This window comes from Monodelphis domestica, chromosome 3 (genome assembly GCF_027887165.1).
Source record: "Monodelphis domestica isolate mMonDom1 chromosome 3, mMonDom1.pri, whole genome shotgun sequence".
NCBI lineage: Eukaryota > Metazoa > Chordata > Mammalia > Didelphimorphia > Didelphidae > Monodelphis > Monodelphis domestica.
This window is the reverse complement of record NC_077229.1, coordinates 257,931,370-257,953,119: the sequence shown is the minus strand read 5'-3', so window position 1 is coordinate 257,953,119 and position 21,750 is coordinate 257,931,370. Positions and strand designations below refer to the sequence as shown.

The 21,750-nt window shown below is 33.5% G+C and overlaps 1 protein-coding gene across 6 annotated transcripts in view; it reads right to left on the bottom strand.

Moving 5' to 3' along the window:
* The window catches only part of PIEZO2 (piezo type mechanosensitive ion channel component 2), a 551,033-nt gene that overhangs the window by 169,144 nt on the left and 360,139 nt on the right, over positions 1 to 21,750 (bottom strand). For all 6 annotated transcript variants that reach the window (XM_056823644.1, XM_056823640.1, XM_007487722.3 and 3 more), the window contains exons 6-7: positions 11,998 to 12,208; positions 10,191 to 10,404 (exon numbers count right to left, since the gene is read on the bottom strand). In XM_056823644.1, the coding sequence (XP_056679622.1) occupies positions 10,191 to 10,404; positions 11,998 to 12,208 (425 nt within the window). The remainder of the gene's footprint in view (positions 1 to 10,190; positions 10,405 to 11,997; positions 12,209 to 21,750) is intronic.

Sequence of the window (21,750 nt, the reverse complement as noted above, 5' to 3'; positions counted from 1 at the left end):
TGTAATAAGGGAGAAGGGAGAGAAAAATTATTCTAGCCTTTGTGCTTTCTGTCCTCAGAAGTGGTTCAGACTAGACTGCATTTGTATTACACATAGCTGGCTAGCAACACTTCAGCTAGAAAAGCATAGAACTCTCAGTTGTCCAACACCCCAGAGAACTCCTATCATGCCTCTAGGAGTTTAATGTGATTCTGAGTGAGTTTGGCCTCTTTGAAATGAATCAGGGGCCAAGTTGTGATCAAATTACTTGGGTCAAGCAATAATTTTTATATGGTTTCATTTTGTGAATGTAACGGTCCTGTACGTGTACTTGACACTAGACTGATTTGGAACATATGGATGTGAAAAGATACAATTGGATTGTGTTGCTTTTCCCCTCCCTTAATTATTTTGCTGTCACTTGAATGTTAGATTTCATGCCATGTTCACAGGGTTCCTTGGTCTTTTTTGATATGTTTTTAATTCTGTGACATTAAAGAATGGGCATTACTCCAAGGAAACACGCCAAAGTTACAGCTCTTAAAAGGCACCTTTCAAGAGCTATTGCAATGGCTGTAGGTGTGGGAAATTCAAGTGTTTTCAAGGATAATTCAAGTCCATAATGAATCAGGATCAATTCCATCAAAATGCAAAGGGAAGTGCTATCAGAAACAAACAACAAAAAACAACACAAAGAACTAACAAAGTCCCCCCCCCCCCCCGGCAATATAACCTAATTAGCTATCATGAAAAATAAAGATCTTTAGGGGAATAATGCTATAAAAGATTAGGAAATTCATCCAATAGATGGAAATAAATGTGCCTTAATCGTCTGGACACTCATCTGATAGAAGCCACACTGAAAACCTGTGGATCATCATCAAGGATAGTCAGGCACATTTAAGGTCCACTATGATTAAAGTATGATTTAGGATGAAGAACTAAAGGATATGTCTCAGAATCTTGTGAAATCAATGACAAATTATACAAAACAAATGATTATAGCAAAATTACACATTCTATAACCAAAGTTTTTTAAAGATGCAAAAAATTATAAAATTTGTGACGTCAAGAAATTTATTAATTTTAATTGTATTTACTTTTGTGAATAAATTTAATTATTTTATGTTGTCCCACTTAATTCACATTTTTGTTTTTCATTTGTGTCTGACTTTTAGTGAATGCATGTGCATTGCTCTTGGCAAAGATCATAGAGTGGTTTACTATATTCTTCTTCAGTTCATTTTATAGATGAGAAACTAAGGCAACATTATATGGCTTGCCCAGGGTCAATGTCTGAGGCTAGATTTGAAGTCAGGAAGGTGAGTCCTTCTGACTTCAGTTCTGGTATTCTTTCTACTATGTCACCTAACTGCCCTTTAATTTATATACCACTATGGAGAATATCCTATTATTACTTCATGTGCATATGACATTTACATAAAACACATCTGTAGTAGGCATATCTAGGGCTTGGAGGTCTGGAGTAACAAGAAAAGCCCTGGATATAATTTTAAAAAACATATAAGCATAGAAATAGCAAAACCATTAGAAGGAATAAAAGAAGTAAAGTGATATTTTATTAGACTTGTTAGAAACCTATATTAAGTTATAATGCAAAATGATTCAGTGAAATATGTATATTGTAAGCATTTAAAATAATTTTTAAAAAAAGTCTGAACAAAAAAAATTGTTACAGAAAGAAAAGAGGTTCTTTGGCTGACATCCTCTGTAAGAGCAAAGACAGAAAGATATATGTCCAACATTGTAATGAACTTTGTGGAGATAAATCTATTGGGGAAATGTCCTTTGACTCTCTCCTTTCATTCTTTCCCATACATAAAACTACAATAAATGTAAGCCAAACCTGGAATTTAGGCTTTCTTAAAAAGTACCAAAGAATTGATACAGAAGGAACTCAGGAAATCTCAATGCAGATTGAAGCATCTCATTTCTCACTCTTATTTCCTCCACAAATTTTTCTCTATTGTAAGTGATATGTGTCTTCCTTCACAACAGGATAAACATGGAAATATATATTATGTAATAGCAAGTGTACAATCTATATCATATTACCTGCCATCTTGAGGAAGGAGTAAAAGACAGACAATATAAAATATCAGAAAATGATTATTGAAAATTGTATTGAGGTAATCTGGAACATTATCAATTAAAATAAAAAAATTTTAAAAATACTAAAGAATATAAATAGAACTATCAAAAATAAGAAAAATAACAAGACCACTTTTCATTTGAGAGATTCTTGAAAGTGAAAGGAATATTGTCTACTATTGTCATTTACTTTGCAAAGCTGTGATGAGTGAAAATGTTTAATTGAGGCTCCTTTGTTGCGAATAGAAATGGTTCACCCCTTCTGAAACATGTGTTTTCATTGAATTACAAGGTAGCTGTCTGGCCCACAACAACAACTAGCCATTTTTAGCCAGACTTGAATTCTATTCTTGGCTCTGCTACTAACTGCACAGACTCTGGCATCACTTAACCTTTCTGGGACTACATTTCTTCAAATGATGGTGTTAGATTACATTATCTCTAGCACTTTTCAATTCTAACGTATTATTCCAGGATTATTACTTCTAAAGGTTTTATTCTAGTTTGGTGATTTCTCACCTCCCTTTATGCTTCCGTTCCTCCCTATTCTCTCTTTATTCCTCTTCTTTCTCTCCTTCCTTCGTTTCTCCATTCCTCCCTCTCTCCCTCCCTCCCTCCCTCCCTCCCTCCCTCCCTCCCTCCCTTCCTACCTTCCTCCCTCCCTCCCTTCCTTCCTCCCTTCCTTAATTCCTCCCACCCTTCCTTCCTTCCTCCCACCCTTCCTTTCTTCCTCCCACCCTTCCTCCCACCCTTCCTCCCACCCTTCCTTCCTTCCTTCCTTCCTTCCTTCCTTCCTTCCTTCCTTCCTTCCTTCCTTCCTTCCTTCCTTCCTTCCTTCCTTCCTTCCTTCCTTCCTTCCTTCCTTCCTTCCTTCCTTCCTTCCTTCCTACAGATTTCATGATTGAAGGGAGCTGTCTGTTAAGAAAGCTTCCTATTTTAATAAAGATCTGGTATTATTCTACATTTATCTTAGAAAATTATTTGGAAAACAACTAAAATGCCTTACCCCAAGGTTACAGCCAGTTTGTTCAGTCATGAATAAATCTCCCTGACCCCATGGGTGATTATCTGGGCAATACTATTTTAGAACCCAAGATACAAATCCAAATCCCGTCATTTATCACAGATAATATTTATAAGCTACTTTTTAAACCTAAAATCACTATATTAATACTAGTTATCATCATCATTATTATTATTACTTGACTAGCCTCCTTTTTTAACAGTTATGTTGTGATTGCCTTGATAAGAACTAGAAAGTAATTTCAATACAGAATGCCATGAGGCAAGTCAATTCATTTAATTTTTAGCTCAAATTCTTTAAAGGGATATGTACTTGATTTAACTATGACAATTTGTGTAAAGGAACACTATTATAATTGTAAATAATTTGGAAAGTAAAACAATATTATGCCCATCATTCAACTCCATGAAATAAATGCAAATGGTCATTGGCTATTTATTAGGTACTTAAATTTGCTAGATTCTATGCTAATTGCTGGAGATACAAAGATAAAAATATGATCTCTCCCTCAGGGAGCTTATAATCTAATGAGAAAACAGAAGCAACCAGGAACATACAAAATATATGTAGAGTAGATAAAAGGGAATCTGAAGAGTAAAGGGAATTTTTCTTTAATTTTTGCCAATAAAGTCAATATGAAAGTACTTTTTTTGGTATGTCTATTTACATTCTTTAAAACTAAAGGCATATGTATTCTGTATGTTTCTTCTTTCTGCACTGGATGGCTTCCAGGGAAAATTATTATGAGTCTGAATTTCTAACAGTTTAATCTTTCTGCATGTTTCTACTTACTACTGCAGATCAGAATACTCTAATGCAAGACAGGCACCAATCCCAGAAGTTACTAGGCCAGGCCAGGCCACACTGTAAAAGTGTGTTTTTTTTCTCAAGCTGGATCTTGCAAAGCAAAATGAGTCATTGTCTAATAGAATTGGGTCAGGTGCACAGTTGAGTACATTCCTTTTGAATTAGGAGCAGGCCATCTAGAAGACACATGGCATAGCATAGCTCTGTACTCACCACTAAGAGGTAAAACCACCAATTGGAAGATAACACAGAGAAAGTATCACTTTGCTCTACTTTTTTTTCCTGCTACTCTTGTAGAGTATTGAAATTTTCTAAGCTGATTACTTCTCCTCTTCATCTACTTTGCTTTCTGGACAAAAGAGCCCACTTGTAGTTGCCCTCATTTGACACACTTTTGCTTGTCTCTTTGCATTGGTATAGATCTGTTTTGGCAAACCTATGGCACATGTGCTGGAGCATGCCAGGAGGGGGCTCTCCCTCTCCATGTGAACCTGAGGACATTTTCCCTATCACATGCTCCTCTGCCCAGTGGCCCAATGAAACTGTTTCCTCCCTCCCTTGAATAGGGTACAGGGGAGGCTCACATGAAACATGAGGGTTACAGTTTGGGCACTTGGGCTCTAAAAGGTTCACCATCTAAAAGGTTCACCATCACTGGTATAGACTATCTGTTTTCTCTCTTGACCTTCACACTATTGAATTGAATTGAAATTGAAGTGATATTTACTTCAGTCAATAATTCAGCAAGAATTTAAGTACTTACTCTAGGCAAAGAATATTGCAAGGTGCTAGGCATATAAAGACATGGAATTAAACAGCACTTGCTCTCAAGTTGCTTACATTTTGAGAAGAGAAACAATCTTACTTATTTTTTGTTGTTGCTTAATCATTTTCAGGCACATCTGACTCTGTGGCCACTTTTGGAATTTTTTTGGCAAAGATACTGGAGTGTTTTGCCATTTCCTTCTCCAACTTACTTTTACTGATGAGGAAACTAAGGACAACAGGGTTAAATGACTTGCCTTGGGTCACCCAGCAAGTAAGTATCTGAATTTGTACTTGAGCTCAGGTTTTCTTGATTCTACTTTAGGTCTAGCATTCTATCTATTCTACATTATCCAGTAGATGGTCCATTCTACCACCTAGGGGCCAAATATTTTCATATATATATACATATATATATACATAAATATATAGTGTTTGTCTATGTATGTATGTATGTGTATATATATTTATATATCTACATATACATAGGCACATGAAATTTTTAAAAGGTAAGTTTTGAGGAAAAGGCAGTAGGAGCTGATGGGAATTAAATATCTTTCCTGATTCATATAGTTGGCAGTATACTTCTCCACCAAATATATGTTATATTTTGTATGTATCCTCTATTTCCTCAACAATTTTATATCTCTCATAGAATAAGCTATTAGAGTCTAAGGAACTGTCTTACTTTTGTATGTTTCCCTACAACTTGTCATGGCACCTGGAATAAATTATGTGCTAATAAATGTGCTTGTTGATAACTTGCTTGCTTTTAATTGATATTGATTTAAATAGTAGGAACCTATAGTATTCTACCTATTTTATAAACATTATGTCTATTTTTTCTTTCAGCTATTCTCCTTAATCCATATAAACATCTATAAAAAAGTTAGTTTTTTATGATATAAAACTAGACAAAATTTTATTCCTCCGATAAAAATTATGACTTTATAGATATACATATATATATAAAAAACATATAGAACAAGTGTTCCATAGGCAAATAATTTTTTTGGTATTTTATTTCCCCCTCCACAATTACATGTAAAAATAATTAAAAAATTTTTTTTAAATTTTGAGTCCTGAATATTCTCCCTCCCTTCTATTTCCCTTCTTGCTGAGGCAGTAAGCAATCTGACATAGATTTTACATGTGAAATTATATAAAACATTTTTTCATAATAATCTTAATGAAGAAAATTAGAATAGAAAAAATGAAGAAAGTGAAAACTTTGGTTTGGATTCAGATTTCAATAGTTCTTTCTCTGGAAGCAAGTGTCACTTTTCATCATGAATTCTTTGGGATTGTCTTGGATCATTGTATTACTAAGAATAGTTAAGGTATTCAGTTTGTTGTACAATATTGTTGTTACTGTATACAGTGTTCTTTTGGTTCTGCTGATGTCGCTATGCATCAGTTCTTTCTAGGTTTTTCTGAAAATGTTTCTTCTACCTCTCTCATTTAATTTTAAAAATCCATTTTGGGTTCCTCCAGTAATTTGTTTGGGGCTTACAACCAATTCAAAATTTTTTCTTGGGAGGTTTTTTCATTCTTTTGCTCTAAAATTTGTTTTGAAGCATTATATCGGAGTTGTTTGGATGATAATTTGGTAGAGATCAGATGATTCTGTGACCCTTCCCCTTCATCTTGATTGCCACCGAATAAACATTTTAAAATTAAAATGTTAAATAATTATTACTATGTTTTACTGTCAATAGAGATATGCTCCCTTATTGATTACCCTTTTCCCCCTTACCACCTAACCCAGACTAAAGCCAAAGATTTAAGCATAAATGATTTTTAAATCTTTTAAATGAACTTTAAAGTTTCTTCTTTTAAGTATATCAGAAAAATGTAAACTCTTTGAGAGTAAGTAAGCAATATAATATTTATAAAACACTTAGCAGTATTTGGCATAGGATAGGTGCTTAGTCAATGTTCCTCCCTCCTCCCACTCCCTATTTTTATTTGTAGCACCTAGCACAATGCCTGGTAGACCGTTTTATTATTGTTTAGTTGTTTCAGTCATGTCTAGCTTTTCATGATCTGAATTGAGATTTTCTTTTCAAAGATACTGAAGTGGTTTGCCTTTCCCTTCTCCAGTTCATTTTACAGATGAGGAGACTGAAGCAGAGCTAAATGACTTGCTCAGGGTCATACAACTAATCAGCATCTGAGAGTGGATTTAAACTCAAGTCTTAATGACTCCATGCCAGGCCCTCTATTCTGTGTGTCTCCAGGTGCTGTAGGCACAAAATAGGTCTTAATAAATGTTTATGACAGAGTTGATACTAAATTCACTTGTAGTTACGTAACTGAGTTCACATCTTAAGACTGGTCTTTTTGACAGGAAAAGAAGAAGCAAATGGATGCTAATCAATAAGGACACCAACCAAATTCCCTAAATAGAAGGTGATTTTAGTGAATTGCTATAAAGAAAAACACTTGCAAAGATTTTTCTTGATTCAATACATAGTGTGCATGTCTGTAAGGAATAGGACTAGTCAACTTTCAATTAAAACAAAATACCAGCTGTCAACTCACAGGATTTTAGATTTGAAAGGGATCTGCAAAATCATCACATTTAACCTCATTTTACAGTTGAGAAAATTAAGTCTGATGGATAAAAGTGACACAAACTTAGTAACAAGGCAAACTACACACGATGCCAACTTCATCCTCTTTCAACTATAACCAAACCAAGAATTTACTGAGTTTTGTATTATAAAGAAATCTTATCCCAACATTAATTGAAGAAAATTGTTTCAATGGGTCAGATGTTTGTTATCTCAAAATCACTCTAGTTTTCAGATTCACTTTGGGTATGGAGGAACAGATATAAAGCATATACTCAAATTACTGAACTAGCTTTCTAATTATGCCCTCCAAAAATACAAAGAAAATTAATATTAAAACTTAATGAAAGCTCATTATAAAAATATCTCAATACATGATTCATCTAATTATTCTGTAGGTCAAATCATTCTCTTACCAACCACAAAGAATCATTGAGATGCCCTTGAAATTTAGATTTAGAGTTAGCATTATTGAAAAGTGACCTCATTAAGGATTGGAAGGTCTATCAGAGAGGGATATCACCCTCAAAGGAACAATCCAATTGATAATTATTCCACGATTGCAACTTATCTAGATCTTCAAGAACTTTTAAACTTCTAAGTTCCCAATTAAAAAAATAAGTATGTGGAGGAGTAGTTACACTTTTATCATGGTTAGTTAGGATAGAGAAGAAATAAAAGCTGTCCAAGAAAGGGAAAAAATGGAAAGAATAAAATAAGGTCATCAACACCATATTCCACTTACTTAACTCTTGATATAATAGTGTTCAACTCCAGTTAAACGAATTTAGGATATTCTAAAAGTCTTAGTGTAGTTTTAAGTTTTAATATGTTAAAAGTATAAAGCCAAGAAAACCTACAAAAAGCTTTGAAAATTAATTATTTAAAATGTTAGCAATTTAACTTTTTATTAAAATTCAATATAAGTTCTATTTTATGCTATCAGTTTTTGAATTTTCCAAAACTTTTCATCAGTGATAGCTCAGTGAATGAAAAGATTTTCCTTTGTAATCCTAGCCTTCAGAGCATCTGAACAATTAGATTTTGAAATGTACAGGATAGTTCTGACATGTCCCTACCAAAAAACAATGTTCAAAGGAGATAGATAAATGAATAAGGTGACTAAGAACCAGTCTGAGAGAGGGCTAGCCAGAAATTGTAATACATGATAGAGTTTTCTACCTATTAAAATTAAAATTAAGTCTTAAAACTAACAAGAGCACATAAATGTAAAATATATGCAAATAATTAATCTCCAAATGATCTTTTTTGTAAGTTGATAGCTTTCATACTTTTAAAATTATTTTAATGCTTAAAAGTATACTAATAATTTTGGGATTCTCTATATAACAAAATAGCATTTCAAAACCTTGACTTTAAAAAATTGATTTGTATTTTGAACATTTATTGGCAGGATCATTCCTCAAGTCTGTCTACCAAAGCTGTGTACCTAGACCTAAACAACTAAAACAGGTTTATCCACACAAATGCCTACCCAACTCGTCAAATCCCACATTAGACATTGTCCTACATGTAAGACTTGCTTTCCTTTGCCAACCACTCCACTGCTCTGACCCGAATTGATTGACCCAAAGCAGTTGTAGCTCAATATTAGCTCTCCTTTCTCTTTTCTCTGAGTTCTATTTTATTTTGCTTATATTTCTTTTTCAAAAAGAATTCTGTCTCTGGGTGGCTACTGTTTATATACAGACATAAGGTGAGCAACTAAGTCTGAATTGGGTTTGATGTAGATGTTAATGGCTAGAAGATTTAATAATAATTGTTTAATTCTTTCTTATTCTAATATTCTCTGCTGAAGTAAAAAAAAACAAATGAACAAACAAACGCTTATTTAAGATTACTTTTTTTTTGGCCAGTCTTCTGCTGATATTTATCTTGGATACCTGAATTTGTATGTTAGGAGACATTTATGTTTTATGATGTAAATGATACAAACTATTATCTTTTAAATTAACTTTTCAAATTTTACTATATAAAAATTCCCCCAACAGCAACACATATTCAATGTGGGAAAAAATTAAGCAAATGAAATTTTATATTAGATTTGTTAATTTAAATTTCTTTTTAATATTAATTTTAAAAAACAGACTTTCAAAACATTAATCTGTTAGTAATTAGTTAAAAAACTTGTTATAGATCTATTCTTACTGAAATTTAGTTAAATTCTTATTAACTTAAAGTTTGGTGCAAATAAAAGGGAATGAAGTTAGAAAAGTAGTTTTATCACTGACATGTTCCTTTCTGTGTTGTGCCCAAAGACTGCCTCTAGGTGGCACAAAAGATCCTTCACTTTAAAACAAAGATAATAACAACGCCCCCACCCCCCAAAACAGGCTCTGCCTTTTATGGTGATATTTACATTCCCATTTATAATATATCATCTCCTGAAAGTCATCAGTTTAAATTTGGAGAAACTCAGTTATTTTTTAAACACATTTCAAAAACTAGAAAATGTCTACAAGAGAACTGATTAGTGAATGATCAAAAAAGGAAGCAATATACACAGTAAAAGGTCTTTAGTTTTAACATCATTTTAAAATAAGATAAATAATAATTAAGTGTAAAACATCAAAGATAGTCATGATCATTTTAATCTATCCACAAAACATTATCCTATCCTCATGAAGCATTATGCTATTTAAAATGTCTATTGGCTATTTAGTTGGAAAATATTTAGCTAGAGATTCTCCTTTGATTATAATGAGCTTAGGGGTAAATTTTTTGATAGAATTGGGGTTGGAATTGGTTTTCCTTGTTTTACAAGACTTTATTTTTAATGGCTTTTTTTCATTGATTCAGCTTTTTGAGGAATGTGTGATTAAGTAGCTATAATCATAAATTAATTTGAAGACTAGTAGCCCAAAACACTAAGACTAGCCTACTTCCCATTTTAACCACATACTTACCTTGCATAGTAGTCTCCAGGAGGAACTGCTTCTTGAAAAAATTGGAACTGGTACAAATAAAGTCCAATCAAGTGTCCAGCAGAGAAGATAGCCATTAACACACAAAGGCAGCTGAATATCAGTGGGTCAAAAGTTCGGCACCAAGACCACCATGTGCACAGTCCCAAAAATACAAAGAAATATACAGATGAAGTCAAAGATGGTAACATCATACCTGAGGGGAGGAGAAATAGAATTGTAGAATACTATTATACACATTCATTAAATAGAAACTATGATTCTTGAGCCTCATATGTATGAAATTCAGAGGCTAGGGAATAACTATACAAATAAACCTTAATCAAAATCTTTGTTTGATAAACATATATTCACCATCATTGAAATTATTTATGAATTTTAATTAATTTTCCACTTCTACAATCCATTGCTATCTCAAAATTTCAGGGGGAAATGTATAGAGTTTCTCCCTCCTTATCTTGTTTCTGGTAGGGTGCTTTTGGACTCACCCAAAAGTTACTCTAAATATTTGTTCAAAAAGCATTTTGTAAATCACTCTCTTTTCTGAGACTAAAGGGAAAAAATGCTTGTGGGAAGAGTTAGCAATGAGTGGTATAAAGTGTTATGACCAAGCTTTCGAAGATTTACAGTTAGGAAATTTACTTGTCTAATCTTTCTCTTCATTTTGAGGGGGAAAAAGTCTCTTTCAAAGTGGGAATATTCATATAAAAATTGGTTTACTGAAATGTACAGGTGCTACCATCTCTCTGGGTAGACTCTGTTTTTACTAAGCTCTATAATAATGCAGCATATCATGGAAGTTTATAACATATCAAATTTTTGTCTTACTGTACAAAATGTGGTTGTATCTATGTTATTAGTAAAGGAATTATGACATGAGATAGCTATAACTTTGGGTTGGGGCTCCATCTCAGTTTGAGATAATTTTTAATTCTATTGAATAGAATCTCTTTAGCAACTTAAATGTCTTCTCATCCAGACTTTCCCTCCAATACTATTTGATCTAAAGTGCATTATTCTAGGTTAGTGAATACAGGCTTCTCTAAAGCTTTGATAAAAATCCTAAAGGGAGTAGGGTGTAAAAGACAGAACTATATATGTTCACCCAAGTTACTTGGCTAAAATGAAAGGAAAATGCTGGCGGAGTGGCTTGGGGGAGAAGTTAAAAGCTAAATTAGAAAGGGGAATAGTCTATGCTTAGCGGATTGATTAAGATAATACGGTCACACAACTTAAATGTGGATTCTATATAGCCTATGTTCCAATGCCATAAGATTTGCATTTATAAATTATAAGTAATGGTAATGCATTATCAAGTAAGGAGGGAGTAAAATAGGAGAAATCTAAAAATGGAGACAGTTGGTAGAAACAATCTTATTAAATTAGGCCATGCTATTTTCTCAAATTAAATAACATTTATATACCATATAATAGAATTTAAATGGGGAAAACTCCATCCAAGGTTTAATTATGAAACCACCTCTCTGAGAGCTGCTATTATTAATTTAGTAGGGTAGCAAAGTAGAAAGAACACTCATTCTGGAGTCAAAGAGCTTATGTTTAGATATCTACCAACTACCCTGTGAGACCATGGGTAAGTCATTTAACCTTCTTGGAACTCAAGGTTTCTTCACCTATAAAGTGAAGGGGTCCCTTCCAGCTCCACAAGTTTGATCAGAGGATACTTTTTTCTTTGAACATTTATTTCCTGATTCTTTGAAGTGACAAAAATTCATCTGCTACATATTCAACCTAATTAAGTTCTTTAGGAATTACTATAAGCACCGACCTGTTGAACCAAGTAAGATGGTCACAACAACTTTTCCAGCGGTGGCGATCATGTTGCCAATGAACTCTTTCAATCTGGAAGCAAGCGAAGCAAACCTACGCAATATTTTTAATTTGGTACTTTCTTCCAATTCCCCTTCAACAGCATCTCCTGCATCTAATTCCTCTTCATATATCAAGGCTTCTTCTGAATCTGCCTTTTCCCCTCCAGCCTAAATGCAGAGCAGAAAACACTGCAATCAAGAGTTGAGTATTCAATGAGGAGATAAACAGAGATATTTTTAAAGGGAGAAAGATCATATGGAATACATTTTTTAAAAAAAAAAAACAATCTAGAAACACCATACAAATCATTAGGATTATCGTAGATTCTTCTTTTGTCTTCTTTAATGAGCCAAACACGAAGAATACACTTATTTAATAATAATTATAAAGAATAACTTAACAAAATCTCCTGGTAGTTAATAATAACACCACATTCTGACTATATACAGATGGTTCTGAGGAAGCAGAAACTGATGGCTAGAAATATCTCTGTAAAATTTTTATTGTTTTTGATTTGATTTTTAAAAAAATTCCATTTTGACCTCAGGGTAATGTAATGGGAAGTTGTATGTCACTATTTCTGGACTAGGAGAGAGATCTGGCTTAATCTAAATGGTTTAGGAAATCCCTTTATAGAGATGGTCTTTGTTCTCTATTTCAGTCATATCTTCCTCTAGGCAAATGACTGTGCACTAGTTGATTACCATAAGGACTCTTAAATAGATGGTATAATATAATGGCCCATTTCTGACCACTGCACTAATATGGTGTTAATTAACATTTCTATACCATATTTTGCAAAGTAGGAAGGGCATCAAGGAAGAAGATTTCTATATTTGCTTCTACAAAACATACTTTTTTCAAGTATTTAACTTCAGGATGCATCAGATACATTTAAAACCCCCAAATCAGAAAGCTCTTTTAGTATCTTTCGCAAGAAAGACTTTAAAGGGTTAGGTTAAGAACTGCCACCTAGAGATGAAAATAAATCTTTTAATATCTTAGAAAAGAATAATCAGCACCTTTATATTGCTGTGTTTCCACATTAACATATTTTCATAACATTGTTGATTTTGTTGGAAAGAATAATATTTAAGAAATTCTTTAGCTGAGAACTGAGAAACTTCAGAATGTAGAACCTAGTCAAAAAATGTCTATTTCTTTAATCTGCTCCCCAAACATTCACTTTCTCATTCTAATACATGATTATACACTGATGTGACATAAAGGAAACCATCAGAGAAATATATGTCCTGGGATGAGCATGTGGGTTGGGAGTGGAGAAGATGAGATGAGCTGCTCACAGAATAGGAAAGGGTGAGGGATGGCAATCATCAATAAATATATTGCAATGATTACAAAGTTAAATAGCAGAAATCTACTTCATTACCCAGAGCCCTAGTTTTCACATTTACAAAAAATAGGAAGAAGAGCTAGGCTTGACAATTTTAAGATATCTTCCAGTTCTAAATCTATGACATTAGGGGAAAAAAACCCATCTATGTAGGTTTTAGGTCATGTTTCTTCTTTCAAAGAAGATCATATTAATTACATCATATCATGGTCCCATGTCACATTTTTAAATATTGGAGGAAAGCATAGACAAATGTAGCACTGGCTATGACACAAATAGCATAACTGAGACACTGTCAATGGTACTGAAAAGTTAATGGAAAACAATAAGACTAGAGAAGGGAAAATGTGGCCTCAGTTTTCAAAAACAAACAAACAAATAAAGAACACTGGACATGGAGAGTGAGAGCAAAATCTATACACTATAGCTTATTAAGCTTAACTTTACTTCTTGGGAAAAAACTAGCATGGAAAATTGAACAGAATGTTAGAAAACATATAGCTAAGTGCTTATTAGAAAAACACTAGCATGGCTTTGTCAAGAACAGTTAATGCCAGATTAGACTCATTTCCTTTTTTGGGGGGAATATTAAGCTAGAAGATGAAGGGAATATCATTGAAATAGCTTACCTAGATTTTGAATTTTAAATGGTTTATTATCTAATATAGTCTTTATTGGTTTAGTCCAGTTCAAACTGATTCAGTCTAGATCAAACCAGTCTAAATAGTTTCAAACTGATTTAAATATATTCCATACCTGTCTAAATCTGTCTAAACTGGTTCAAACTGGATTAATTTGTTCCAAACTAGTGAAACCTTGAGGTCAGTTCAATTGAAGTCAATTCAATTCAATTCAGAGTGGTTCAAAAAGAGTCCAAAGATTCAAAGTTTAATTACCTAGGTAATAAGTCTTGTACATAATTAGGTACCTACCTAACAAAATGCTTAATTATCTAGGTACCTAAGTGCCAATATCTCTAAGTACCTATGGATTTAACCTACATAATTACCTAAATATAGTTTTTGGCTGGTTTTAAACTGTTTGTAATGACATTTAAAAATGTCATTTTGCCCTGGTTTAAGTCAGTCTGGATGGGTTTCCAGTTATTTGACCAGTTACACCTGGCTTAAACCAGTATTGGCCCCTTTGAACTGGTTGCCAATTTCAATCTAATACCTATATAATTGGTATTTGAGTATCCACATGTCTCATCACCTAAGTTTTTAATTTCCTAAGTATACCGAGTTACCTAAGTCCTTAAGTGTCTAATTACCTAAGTAACTCAGTACAACTATATAGGTATCTAAATAACTAATTTAGTGCTTTACTACCCAGGTATCTATGTCCCTAATTATCTAAATGCATAATGATGTAATTACCTAAGTAATTATGATGATGATAAATAGCATTCATATAGTACTTAACTATGAGTCAGGCACTGTGCTAGGCACTTTACAATTATTTGATCCTTATAACAATATTGGGAGGTGGGTGCTATTATTATCTCCATTTTATAAATTAATAAATTAAGGCAAACAGAGGTTAAATGACTTGCCCAGGGTCACATGTAAGTATATGAGGCCAAATTTGAAGTTAGGTCTTTTGACTTCAGACCCAGCAATCTACTCACTGACACCCAGCTGCCTAAATACTTAACTGGTCAATGTCTCCTATATCTATTTATATATCTGTGCTTATAGGAGCTTAGATACTTAATATATACTTATTTATATACATGTTTAAGTACCTATGTACAGAAGTAGATAAGTATCTAAGTATATTAATATCGAAGTACCTAATTATATAAGAAACAATGGACCTTAGTATCAAATTAGCCATACTTGATTACTTAATTATCTAATTAACTCTCTACTTGCCTAAGTACCTAAGTAAATGATGACTGAAGCACCTTATTCTCCAGCACCTAGAAGGTCTTTCATAAATGTTTTCTGAATTGAAATAAATGCATAAGTTGAGGTAATCTGAGAATATAGAAAGTACCTACATGATAAGTAAAAATTTAAATCTTTATTTTTTCCTCTTCTGGTGGAAGAAGATAAAGTGAAATCATAAATGTCTAAACAATTTCAATAAATGTAGAATTTTATATATTTTAAATAAGGTGATTCCCACTATTACAAAGTATAAAAGTTCTTCTGAAAAGTGCAAATTCTTTACCACATTATACCTACAATTATTTTTTAACTTAAAGCATAGATGGGGTTAAATTAGAATACTTAGAGAAAGACTTCTAATTAGAAGAGGATTTAAATGCAGAAGATCATGTTGAAGGGAAGTTGGAAGAAAGCATTGAACTTTGAAGGTAGATAAACAGATAAACATTCTGAGAGCAGGGGATAAGGAGGAAGTACATTCCTGGTGTGTTGGATGAGATGGGAATTCATCAAGGTAGAAAATGGTACATCAAGTTAAGAGAAAGGTTTGTAGTTCAATCTGGCTAGAATACAAGTACATGGAGGAGAATACTACAAAATGAGGTTGGAAAGGTAGGTCAGAGACCCCTTGTAAACAAAAGACCTTTAATCCCAGACTAAGGGGATAGTTTTTTTTATCTTATAATCAGAAAGTATCCAAAAGCATTTTTAAACAGAGGAATGATATGGTCAGACTTGTATACTTTAGGAACAATATTTTGCTAACTAGAGGATAACTTAAAGAAGAAAGTGACTAGAAGGATTGATGTGGCCAAGCCAAAGGAGGAGAGTATATTGAAGACATAGAAAAGAGAACACTTAGAAGTGAAAGATTACAGAGGCCAAGGGAGGACAGTGTATTGAAGAAGAGAGGGTGGTGAAAAGTGTTGATAGCCACTGAGAAGTTAAGAAGGATGAGAACTGAGAATAGATCCAAGATAAAGTAATTAAAACTACACACACACACACACACACACACACACATGTAACCTTTGAGAATGGTGGTGCCATCAGGAGTCTGTTCAAAAAGGACTAAAAAGTGAAGAAGTGGAAGGAGTGAATGGAGATGCCTCCACTAGGTAGACTGAGAGCTGAAAGGAAATGCAGAAGCCCTTAGGTTCAATTTCCCTATTTTACAGTTGAAGAAACTGAGGTACTATAAATTAAATTATCTTTGATTTATATAGGCAGAAAGGGCTTCAAGCAGGATGTCAACTCAGATCTTACTAACTCCAAGCCTTGTGATGTATCCACTCAGCAACAATAGCAAAAATTTGTATTTCTTGAAATGCTTTTTACCCAGAGGAGTAAATCTTTCTTTGAACATGACCCTTTCTGGCTGGAAGCTTGGCACAGTATTCAGAGCTGCTGATTTAGAATAAGATGACAAAGAAATAATAATATTAATGCCACCCAGACCATGGTTAGAAAAAAGAAATTTCATAATAAATACCTTATTATGCAATTACAGAATCCCAAAGGATGCTGATTAAACCAAATAAAACTATCTCATAATTTGTGAGGTCATAAAAATGTGTTTCCATGACCTTTCCTCAGCAAGACAGAGGTCCCACGGATTTTATAAACATACTGTTTAGTTGTTTTTCACTCTGAAAAATCCCAGAGGTTTTAATTTAAAAATGCTTTTTAAAACTGACAAACTGACATAAAGCACAGACAAAGAAATGATTGTTTCTATGAGCTGCTACTATCCTAATCAGGGCCAGAATGTCCATTAGTCATTTCAAGGACTGGTTTATTAACATCTCAGTTTAATTTTTTTTCATGTGGTAAGATATAAACACTGAAGCATTGGAAAAATCCTCAATTTACAATAATGTATTTACTAACAAGCAGCCTTAGATGGATTAGAAAAGCATTTGGCTTTTTGTTTTCAGCCTGCTGATGCATCATCACTACAAATAAAAGTTTAACTACTTTATTTATTTTTCCTCTTCTGATGGAAGAAGATAATGTGAAAACATGAATGTTGAAATATTTTCAATAAAAATAAAATCTTACACATTTCAAGTGTAATTCTCATTATTACAAACAACAAAGCTCTTCTGAAAACACACTTTCTTTACCACCTCATGACTAGAAATATTATTTTTTTAACTTAAAACACAGACATGATTTAATTAGGATGTTAAGAGAGAAAAGTCTGTTAATTAGAGAATTCTAGAATGGATTGTTTTAGAAGTCACTTCTTTCATACCTCATGTCCCAGCAAAGGGAGAATTGTCACTTGTAGGGTATATGATACAGAGCACATGTTCAGACATAGATTGGACTAGGTGATCATTCAGGTCACTTCTATGATTCTATGATAGCTTTACATCCACTCCTCCATGTTTGTTGTTGTTCAGTCATTCATGTATATCCAACTCTTTGTGACCCAATGGGCCACAGCTATCCATGGCGTTTTCTTGGCAAAGATACTGGAGTGGCATGCCATTTCCTTGTCTAGTGGATAGAGTGGATCCTTTTCTCAGTTAATCAGAAGTTAAATGATTTGTCCAAAGTCACATAGATATGAAGTATCTGAGGCCAGATTTTAATTAGAACTTCCTGACTCCAGGGCTAGCACTCTGACCACTGAGCCACCTAACTATCCCCGCCTGACTCCTCCACTAGATTAAACCAAATAAGTTCCAAAACCTTTTTTTTTTCTACAAGGTTGCATTGTTTTCAGAATCTTTATAGACATCCCCTAGCAAATCAACCATTTCATCCTCATTTCAAATCTATCCTACTCAGACTAAAATGACATCTCAGGAAGGATTTGTTTCCAGGGCATGATATTGGAAAAGGAGGTGAACAGCAGAGAGAAGGATTTTGGCTTTTTATTGAAGCCATATGTCCATTTCTATTCACAAATAAATACAAACATGCATAATATTAAAGGATTTTACTACACTTGGAAAGACCATTAAAAATCTCATCCAGGTTCCTCCTTTTACAGAATAGAATATGAAGTTCAGAGTGGTTCTGACATGATCTAGCACACACTTCATAAGTAGGAGAACTATGATTTGAACATAGGTCTTCTTACTCCAAATGCATTTCCCTCTCCACTGCACCATACTGTGCGATAGATATTATACCTTAGAACGAACAAGGAGGACAAGAGGAAATGGCTTTCTCCATGCAACAGGCAGGGAAACTTTGAAAACTTTATTTAATTCAGAGCCTATCTAGAAATCCTTGATTATAAAATATTGCCTGACTATCAAGATATCACTTACATGCTCAGGGTCTTGGTTTTCTTATCAGTAAAATGAGGGAGTTGGATTAAGTGTCCTTAAGTCCCTTTCAAGTTTAAATCTATGATCTTATGATCTATGTGTCAGTTTGAATTAGGATATAAAAATAAGAACAGTTCAATTCTTGATAATGTATGGGTCCTGAGGGCAGTTGCTACTACTATATTTTAATCCATTTCCCTTTTCCTATTGGGACAAAGTCCAATAACAATTGTTTTGAAAAAAAAAACCCTATAAATATTTCTAAAAACCCACTTATGATCAGTGAATAAAAAAAGTCCGGAAAGGAAAGAGAACATTTTTCTAAAGGGCCATGTGCTGTTTATTTAGTGGCTATTTTCAAAAGTTAACATTTATGTTAGCAAGATGAGTTCAGGTCACCATAAGAACTCATGGAAAGAACAGAGAAGTATTGTGACTCATTCTAATATGATAAAAAGTTATCCCAAGTGTTATCTAGTGTAAGTGCAAAAACAGAAACAGATAGAATGAAAGAATACAGATTTGTTGGGTGGATTGATTCATGTAGGTGTAAATTGGATATATTAACATTGTGTTAACTAAAGAAAACATTTTATCCAATTGAAAGGCTTTCTTTCCCCAGGAAAAGTACTATAGCAAAATTATAATGGTAGTTTAGTCTAATTTTTTAATTAGAGAAAAAATATTATGAGGGCTTATACTTTTAATCACAATCTATAAAGTAAAGGAAGTTTGGTAAAGGATAAGAATTAGCAAAGTGAAAATGGATAGAATACTTGTTCTAGAGTCAGAAAGATTCATCTTCAGGAATTCAAATATAATCTCAGAGATTTATTAGCTGTGTGATCCTGGACAAGTAACTTAACCCTGAATGCCTCAGTTGTTTGTCTGAAAGAAATGGCAAATCACGCCAGTATCTCTGCCAAGTAAATCAGAAATGAGGTTATGAAGAGTCAATCACAAGTGAAAAGACTGAACAACACCACAATAATATACTATAGTATAATATACTAAAGCCAGTAGCTGGTATTCATCAATTAATGAGTGTTTAGAGGATACAGAAAATATTTCCTGTAACAAATAATGAAGCAAATGAAATAAGTGATTACTATCGTAAGTAGTCTAATAATAAATTTTTTAATATCTCTAAGGTTTTTTTAATTTTATAATATTTTATTAGATCATTTCTAAGCATTATTCATTAAAGACAAAGATAATTTTCTTTTCCTCCCACCAATCCTCCCATAGTCGACGCGTGATTCCACTGGGTATCATGTGTTCTTGATTCGAACCCATTGCTATGTTGTTAATATTTGCATTAGAGTCTCTCCTCTGTCATGTCCCCTCAACCACTGTAGTCAGGCAGTTGCTTTTCCTTGGTGTTTCTACTCCCACAGTTTGTCCTCTGCTTATGAATAGTGTTTTTTCTCCTATATCTCTGCAGATTGTAAAGGGACATTACTCCGCCACTAATGGAGAAGTCCATTACATTCGATTATACCACAGTGTATTAGTCTCTGTATACAATGTTCTCCTGGTTCTGCTCCTCTCACTCTGCATCACTTCCTGGAGGTCGTTCCAGTCTCCATGGAATTCCTCCACTTTATTATTCCTTTTAGCACAATAGTATTTAGCACAATAGAACAATTTGTTCAGCCATTCCCCAATTGAAGCGCATCCCCTCGTTTTCCAATTTTTGGCTACCACAAAGAGTGCAGCTATGAATATTTTTGTACAAGTCTTTTTGTCCATTATCTCTTTGGGGTACAAGCCCAGCAGTGCTATGGCTGGATCAAAGGGTAGACATTCTTTTATGGCCCTTTGGGCATAGTTCCAAATTGCCCTCCAGAATGGTTGGATCAATTCACAACTCCACCAGCAATGAATTAATGTCCCTACTTTGCCAAATCCCCTCCAGCATTCATTACTTTCCTTTGCTATCATGCTAGCCAGTCTGCTTGGTGTGAGGTGATACCTCAGAGTTGTTTTGATTTGCATCTCTCTGATTATAAGAGATTTAGAACACTTTTCATGTGCTTATTAATAGTTTTGATTTCTTTATCTGAAAACTGCCTATCCATGTCCCTTGCCCATTTATCAATTGGAGAATGGTTTGGATTTTTGTACAATTGATTTAGCTCTTTATAAATTTGAGTAATTAAACCTTTGTCAGAGGTTTCTATGAAGATTTTTCCCCAATTTGTTGTTTTCCTTCTGATTTTAGTTACATTGGTTTTGTTTGTACAAAAGCTTTTCAATTTGATGTAGTCAAAATTATTTATTTTACATTTTGTGATTCTTTCTGTCTTTCTTGGTTTTAAAGTCTTTCCCCTCCGAAAAGTCTGACATGTATACTATTCTGTGTTTACCTAATTTACTTATGGTTTCCTTCTTTATGTTTAAGTCATTCACTCATTTTGAATTTATCTTGGTGTAGGGTGTGAGGTGTTGATCAATTCCTAATCTCTCCCACATTGTCTTCCAATTTTCCCAGCAGTTTTTATCGAATAGTGGATTTTTGTCCCAAAAGCTGGGATCTTTGGGTTTATCATATATTGTCTTGCTGAGGTCTCTTGCCCCCAGTCTATTCCACTGATCCTCCTTTCTGTCTCTTAGCCAGTACCAAATTGTTTTGATGACTGCTGCTTTGTAATATAGTTTAATGTCTGGGACTGCAAGGCCCCCATCATTTGTGTTTTTTTTTTTTCATTATTTCCCTGGATATCCTTGATCTTTTGTTATTCCAAATGAACTTTGTTATGGTTATTTCTAAATCAGTAAAGTAATTTTTTGGGAGTTCAATGGGTATGGCACTAAATAAATAAATAAGTTTGGGTAGGATGGTCATTTTTATTATATTGGCTCCTCCTATCCATGAGCAGTTAATGTTTTTCCAATTGCTCAAGTCTAGTTTTAGTTGTGTGGAGAGTGTTTTGTAGTGTTTTGAGTGTTCATATAGTTCCTGTGTTTGTCTCGGGAGATAGATTCCTAGGTATTTTATTTTGTCTAAGGTGATTTTGAATGGGATTTCTCTTTCTAGTTTTTGCTGCTGAGCTGTGTTGGAGATATATAGAAATGCTGATGACTTATGTGGATTTATTTTGTATCCTGCAACTTTGCTAAACTTGTTGATTATTTCAATTAGCTTTTTGGTAGAATCTCTAGGATTCTTT